The sequence below is a fragment of the Camelus ferus genome, chromosome 21 (assembly GCF_009834535.1).
Source record: "Camelus ferus isolate YT-003-E chromosome 21, BCGSAC_Cfer_1.0, whole genome shotgun sequence".
Taxonomy (NCBI): Eukaryota; Metazoa; Chordata; class Mammalia; order Artiodactyla; family Camelidae; genus Camelus; species Camelus ferus.
In genome coordinates, this window is record NC_045716.1 from 20,657,857 (window position 1) to 20,665,279 (window position 7,423).

The 7,423-nt window shown below is 54.0% G+C and overlaps 1 protein-coding gene across 1 annotated transcript; it reads left to right on the plus strand.

Annotated features, from left to right (window-relative positions):
* Window positions 1-403: 403 nt before the first annotated feature.
* ETV3L (ETS variant transcription factor 3 like) lies at window positions 404-7,124 on the plus strand. The gene is made up of 5 exons (XM_006174536.2): window positions 404-464; window positions 541-778; window positions 1,028-1,217; window positions 1,655-1,775; window positions 5,073-7,124. The coding sequence occupies exons 1-5, from the start codon at window positions 404-406 to the stop codon at window positions 5,549-5,551; spliced, it is 1,089 nt and encodes a 362-aa protein (XP_006174598.2). The 3' UTR covers window positions 5,552-7,124.
* The last annotated feature ends 299 nt before the right edge of the window (window positions 7,125-7,423 follow it).

Genomic DNA, 7,423 nt, shown 5'->3' on the forward strand with positions numbered 1-7,423 from the left:
AAGAGCCACCGATTAATTACATTTTCTCTTGTCTTCTTGGGAAAAACCCCAATCCTGTTAAGCCCTGAGAAGAGATCTCATTCTCTGTCTAAATCCCCCAGCGGGGGCAGGACCTAGGACCCTTTGCATACCTATCCATCTATATAAGCCACTCAGCCCCAAGCCTCAGGTCCTGGGTCAGCCCCTGGCCAGTGAGGAGGTCCCCAGAGGAGGCTGGGCAGGGCCTGGCCGTGGGGGAGCTTCCTGCCTGACTCCACTTCCCTGACTCAGTGTCCCTTTCCTCCCCTAGGCTCTTCCTTCTTCTCTCTTTCCTTCCTCTTTCACCTCCTTCTCCCCTGCCCTCCTAAGAGGTGACATTTCCTCCCAAGGCCCAGACACAGCCCTGGCACCCCCGGCGTGGACCATGCACTGCAGCTGCTTGGCCGAGGGCATCCCTGCCATTGCCAGCAACTCCTGGATCTCAGGTGAGCCTCTGCCAGTGTCCCCTCCACGCTCCAGCGGCACCCCGCAGTGCGGCTCTCACTCCCCTCTCCGCCCCAGGCCTGGCCTTCCCTGACTGGGCCTACAAAGCCGAGTCGTCCCCGGGCTCCCGGCAGATCCAGCTGTGGCACTTCATCCTGGAGCTGCTGCAGAAGGAGGAGTTCCGCCATGTCATCGCCTGGCAGCAGGGAGAGTACGGGGAATTTGTCATCAAGGATCCAGATGAGGTAGCCCGCCTCTGGGGCCGCAGGAAGTGCAAACCACAGATGAATTACGACAAGCTGAGCCGGGCCCTCAGGTGAGAGGAGGCAGCCAACATGGCCAGAGAGGGCAGAGTTCAAAGAAAAGAGCTGTGGTTTCTGGCACCCCTGTAGGATTCCTGCCCTTCCAAGGCTTACGAAACGCTCTGGAGTGTGGTCAGGTGTCTCGTGGTCATCCGGGAACCGCTCGGGGTTAGCCTTACTGGCCAAGGGAGGGGGACTGTGGCTGAGTGACTGTGTTCCCTGCCACTGGGCCAACCCTCTGTTCCTAACCTTGGAATCTCCAGATATTACTACAATAAGAGGATCCTGCACAAGACCAAAGGCAAACGATTCACATACAAGTTCAACTTCAGCAAGCTCATCGTAGTCAACTACCCTCTGTGGGAGGTGCGAGGACCGCCATCCCCCAACTTGCTGCTGGGGGCGCCTGCTCTGTTTCGACCAGCTCTGGTGCCCATGGGTGTGCACAGTGAGGTAGGTGTGAAGGCAGCCCCTGGCCCCAGGACTCCACTAGGCCTGGGTCTCTGTCCAGGAAGCCCCCAGCCCTCTTCTCTGCCTCGGGGACCCATCAGCTTTCAATGTTCTTCTTCCCCTGCAACCTAGTCCCTGAATGCCCCAGGGGCGGGTTGACACTCTAAATCACCCCTACATGTTTAACAGTCCATATGGTACAGCACCTGTCTATGACAGAGGGCAACTTCTTCCAGGCCAGACATGACTCCTTTAGTGTCAGATGACAGGGATGGGGTGGGGGTCTCACGGGAGGGTCCAGGACATGTGCACAGTGGTAATTTAACAATCATTATGAGAGTATTTCATTGTTTGAAGGACTGGTCATTAAAACAATGTGTATTCATACATGTCAGGAAGGGCTCGTTCCACCCCCTCGCCTGCTTCTCCTCACCCCCCAGCTCCTGCACAGCATGCTGTTCACCCATCGCGCCATGGCGGAGCAGCTGGCTGGACAGCGGACCCCTCAAGGGCCACCAGAGGCCTCTGGGGACAAGAAGGGGAACAGCAGCAGTATACACCGTGAGTGCCTGGGACCAGGGAATCTTAAGCAGAGGAGGGGAGGACCCTCTTGACTGAGCACATGGCTCAGTCAAGGGATGATATGTCATGTATTCATTCAACAAACATTTATTGCACACCAGCTATTTACTAGGTGTGAGGGTTCAGAGATGAAAGATGGCCCTCAAGATGCTCAGAGACCAGTGCAGAGCAGAGATGGGAGGATGACCAGTGAATGACTGGTGCTGAGACTCAGGGAAGCACAAGGTGTCAGGGAAATGCAGCAAAGCTGGGGCTTCCCGGAGAGGCTACAACTGAGCAGGTGAAGAAGGTGGAGAAAGATGCTGGGCAGAGGGAACTGCATTCGTAAAAAAAAAGGCTGTGAGTGAGTGTGGTGAATCTGCAGATCTGCTGGCAGCTTGCACAATCAGAGTAAGGTATGTGATGGCAGTGGGGACAAGGAGGTGGGTGAGAGACAAGGCTGGCCAGGCAAGCAGGCATCTGGTTACGGAGGGCCCCGGGAGCCACACTGAGTGGGGTGGACTTCATCCTCTGGGCAGGAGGGACCATGGAGGGAGAGGCAGGCCCAGATGTTCATTTTACAAAGATGACTCGGGTTGTATGTAGAGTTTGGGGTGGAGGAGGTGTAGAGCTGGTGTTGGGAGGCTTTTGAAGATAATCTAGGTAGAGGACAATGGGGCCAGAACAAAGGCAAGGGCCGTGGGTAAGAAAGATGCCCAATTGAAGACAGATTGGGAAGATAAAGTTCACTCATTCATTCCCTTGTTCACTCATTTCTTCTTTCAACAGATAGTTCATAGACTCCCATTGAATGTGCCAGACCCTGTCCTAGGGCCGGGGGTGCCTTGATAGAGCTTGTAGGCAAGAGCGGTTTGCGGACTTCAGTTAATGATCCAACAAATAGACAAGTAATTTTAACTGTGCTAACTGCTACAGAGAAGTTCAGGGTGCAGAGAGCATCTGGGAAGAATTCCTGGACAAAGTGATATTTGAGCTGAGACCCAAAACATAAATAGGTGTCAGCTTAGTTCAGAGGGAAGGAGGAGAGCTTGGCAAGCAGTGAGAACAAGGTGTGCAAAGGTCCTGGGGCAGGAAAGGAACTAGGAGCAGGCCAGTGTAGCAGCACATGGTGACAGAGGTGGAAATGCAGGCAGAGAATAGTTCTTCCAGGGCTATAAGCTGGGATGAGGCAAAATTAGATCTTCTGTGAAAAAGATCACAGAGACACTTGATGAACCCAAGGCTCTTCAGCAGAGGCCCAAGACCTATTCCTCTGCTCCAGGCAATGTCATGAAATAAAGAGCCTTGGCCTTAGCCCCACCCCAGTGCAGCTGGGGGCCCAGAGGTCCCAGCTCCCAGAGAATACCGGGCGCCTGGCTCTGGGCCCTGATGAGTGCAGCCGAGGCTGTGGGCGTGGGGCGGCCCAGGGCCTGCTGGGACTCGCAAGGCCACAGCTCTGGCAGCCTGGAGCAAGACAGCACCTGACAGCCCTCCCTGTTCCTCTACCTTCACCCACCCCTTTCCAGCTCTGGGAATGCCTTGGGCACAGAGCTTCTCTCTTTGGGAAACTATGAGGGGAAAAAAAAAAAGTGTTCCCTGGCGAGCCCCAGCTTGGAGAGAGTTATTTGCACCTCCCTGCCCTGCACTGCCTGTGCTCGGGCCCTGAGGCACACGGAGCAGGTTTAGGTCACCAGAAGGCTAGTAGCAGCCACATGCCCCACTTCTGGACTGCGATTCCAGGAGGCCGTGCCAGCCCCTCACTTCGCCTTCACTCAGGGCGCCGCTCTGAGAGAGGAAGCTGCCTCTGGGCAGAAGAGGAGCCAGGATTACCAACCCAGGGTCAGGAAGCCACAGCGCTGGAGCTGGCGGGGGCGGGGAGAGGCAGGAGGACTCTTTATCTTTCTTTCTTTCTTTCATTTTTGATAGGAGGTGTTAATTAGTTTCTTATTTACGTATATATTTTAATGGAGGTACTTGGGATTGGATCCAGGACCTCCTGCGTGCTAAGCGTGTAATCTACCACCGAGCTAGACCCTCCCCTCCGCCTCCACCAGCAGCAGGAAAATTCTTAGAACGACCTTCTCCACATGCTTACTTGGTGTGGGTCTGTGAGAGGAGACACTGTCTTGACCTCCGGGGCCCCCAGGGACACAACCTTCCTAGGGAAAAACAGCAGCCTTCACCTCATCTGAGGATCCAAGGAAAAGGACAGTGACCCACAAGAGGGGACACTCTGGCAAGGGTAGCCACACTTTTTCTTATGAAGGATTTTTTTTTAATTATTTTCCCCTTTCATAGATCTGACATCAGAAATATTGTTCCTACCAAATAAACTGGATGCATAATTAACAACTAAATTGTTTTTCCAGTTTTTACTAACTATAGCCCCACTGATGTCATCACATTGGGTTCATACATGGCCTCGCTAAGAAAAATGTGAAACTAGAATGAGATTTTTGAAATAGAGTAAGTGGCGTGAAGGTCTGTATAATCATCCCCAGAGACCCCAAACTAAGGGGCCCTATTGTAAGGGCCTGAGGAAAGAGGGCAGATTTGGGAGGAATGGAAGGAGGGAGGGCTTCTTGGAGGAGGAGGGCTATAGGCCAGAGCCAGCCAGAGAAGGGGAAGGGTGGGGCTCACCCTGCTGGAGCTGGCCTCACAGCTCTGCGGGCTCTTTCTTACCGATGATGCGGCTTGATCTTAACTAGGAGAGGGGATTTTTTTGGATGAAGAAATTGAGGCCTGAGAATTTAAACCAGTTTTGACCCAACTAGGATAGAACCAGAGCCCTTCACTACAGGAACAAGGAGAGTGACGACTAGATCCATTGAGTTGTGGCCAAGAGCATCTTCCTTCCTTCACCCAATGCTTTTTTATTGAGAACTTAATATGCACCAGGCTGGGTTGGATCCCAGTATCCAGAAAAAAACAGCCTCAGCGCCTGCCCCACAGTGTTGGGGACACAGATATGAAGTAGTCACACAAATGACTCCTGATTCCCGCTGAGGACGGGCCCTGGAGGGGAGGTACTGGGAGGGACGAAGGGGTACCTAGGGGCTCTCACCCAGGCTGGGGAGGCTTGTGAGGCTCCCCAGGGAAAAGACATTTACAATGAGATCTGAGGCAAAGGGAAAAGGAAGGCACATGGGGAGAGAAAGTTTCAAGCAGGAGCAAAAAGAAGTGGGAAATGGAAAGAGAAAGGGGGCATGTGGAGCGGTGGGCACTCACTGACCCTTTCTTGCGTTCTCGCTCTCTTTCTCTCTCTCTCTCTCTCTCTCTCTCTCTCTCTCTCTCCAGGACCTGGCTCTGCTCCAGCCCCTTGCCGGCTTGGCCCTTGCTGCCATTTGGGGAGCCCCCAAAACGAGCTGCCCAGTTTTGCCTCCTTCACCCCTTCCCTGCCACCTCCTGTCCCATCTGACTGGCCCCGACTCTCAGGACCCTTCCTGCCCCCTCTCCCCCCGGAACCACACTTCCCTGGGTCCCCCACGCCAGACACCTTGATCCCAGGACCCCTGTGCCCCTCAGTGGCCGGACATTTTCCGGGGCTTCCTCTGTTGGCCGGGCTGGCACAGGGGGCTGGGGAGAGGCTCCGGCTCTTGTCCCTGAGGCCTGAGGGGCTGGAGGTCAAGCCTGATCCCACACTAGGGGCAAAAGGGAACCTGGAGCCCAGGGAGGGCTTCTCCTCAGAGAGGCAGGGCCCCAAAGCTAGAGAGGAAAGCCCTGTGTCCCCCAGTCTGGAGAATTTCAAAGCAGTGTGGCCCTTGGATCCTCCTTAACTGGGGAGGAAGATGTCAAGCAGGGGTCCCGGAACTCCACCTCTCCTCTTGTCTACCTCCCTTTTGGCTTTGCAACTTCCCCTGGCTGGAAACAGCTTTAAACTGCAGGAGGACTTGAAGGGGTGGAGTTGGACCCAAGGGGTGAGGGGCATTGCAGGCAAGGAGCATTTGTGGGGATGGGGAGAACTGAGCCAGGGTGCCCTTGCCCATCAAACTGCCAATCAGATTAAGGAGACACTCATCTCAACTTTTTTTTGAAGGGGATGAGAATGAGGTTTCGATCATCTGAAGGACCCCATGCCTGCCCACATAAGGGGGCAAATTGAGTCTAAGCTGGGGAGGGGTCAAGAGTTGTTTTGTTCCCTGAGTCTCAGGGCAACTCCTTTCTTCTCTGGGCCCCAAGTCTCTCATCCAGGCTAAGATCTCCCAACTCTCTCCTGCCCTTCCATGTACCTCTCTCCGGCCCCTCTGATTTCTGTGACGCTGGGAGCTCCTGTCCCCTCCTTTCCCCAAGACCCAAGGCAAATGGGGTCAGGAGGGACTGGCCTCCTCAGCTCTGTAACACCCCACTGCAATGCCCTTGGCAAACTGCCCTCTTGGCTGACCATGCCCTGCTGCATTCCTGCTGCCCTCTGATCTGATGTGGAGCTAAAAGCCACCCAGGATTCCTGATGGGAAAGAGTTGGGGGTGGGGGTTGGGGAGGAGACGGCTCTGACACCTGGAGCAGCAGTGGGAATCAAGCCAGCCAGTCTCCTCCCTTCTGCTGCCGTGTCTCCCAGAGAGAAAGGCTGAAACCCTAGCTGGAGTTGCCGCGTTGCCACCTGGGGCCAGGGGGAAACTAGCCTCGAGGAAAAAACAGAGCAGGGGTCTTTACAGAATGACCCTCCGATCCCTGCCCAGGACCTCTGAGCAGAGCTCTTCTTTTTTTTTTTTTTTTAACTTTTTTTTATTGAGTTATAGTCATTTTACAATGTTGTGTCAAATGAGCAGAGTTCTTAAGGGGCTGGGGATGCAGGGGGGCATTGGACCCCTATGTGCCCTCTACCCAACCCCTCTTCCCTTCAGTGGTTCATGATTGCTGTGACCCCGACTTTTCAGGCAATGAAAAATGCTTTGTGGTCATTTTTCCAAAATATCTTTTTGGGAGTTGGTGAACCCAGGAGAATAAAAGCTCCACTCCAGATGACATAAATTTCCAGGCTGGGGTCTCTGTGTTTTAGACAACAGATTCAAGCACAGCAGAGTTTCTCAAACTCGGCACTATTGACATTTTGGGCTACAAAATTCTTTATTGTGTGAGGAGCTGTCTTATGCATTCCAGGATATTCAGTGCATCCTTGGTCTCTAGATACCAGTTGCACCCTCCCCCAACCTCCTCTTCTAGACCTTGTGAAATGTCCCCCCGCGGGGGGAAGAAATCGTCCCTGGTTGAGAATCACTTAAGAATGGCTTGAGCAAGTCCAGATGTTCAGGCAAAGAGGGGACCTAGGCTCCACCAATGCAGAGAGAACTGTAGGCTTTCACACTGCAGGAGTGCCCCCTGGTGGCCAGAGTCATCACCAGCGATCAAAAGCGCTCAGAGCTCCAGACCAGGCTGGGTGGGTAGAGCCCAAAGGGGGGGGGGGGGGGGGGCGGGCGCTGTTTGAGGTGAAGGGCAATGGGCACCTTGGAGTCTTCTGAGGGAAGGAAGGGAGTTGCAGGATCAAAATATTTCATGAGAACCCTCCTATTTCAAACCCCATTTGCAAATAATGGACTGTTCACCAAAGGATTCTGAGGTTGAATGGGAAAACGGCAGATTGTCAGTTCCTCTGGTACAACTGGGTGCAGCCATCAGCCTTAAACATCACACGCTCTGGTCCTCTGTGGTT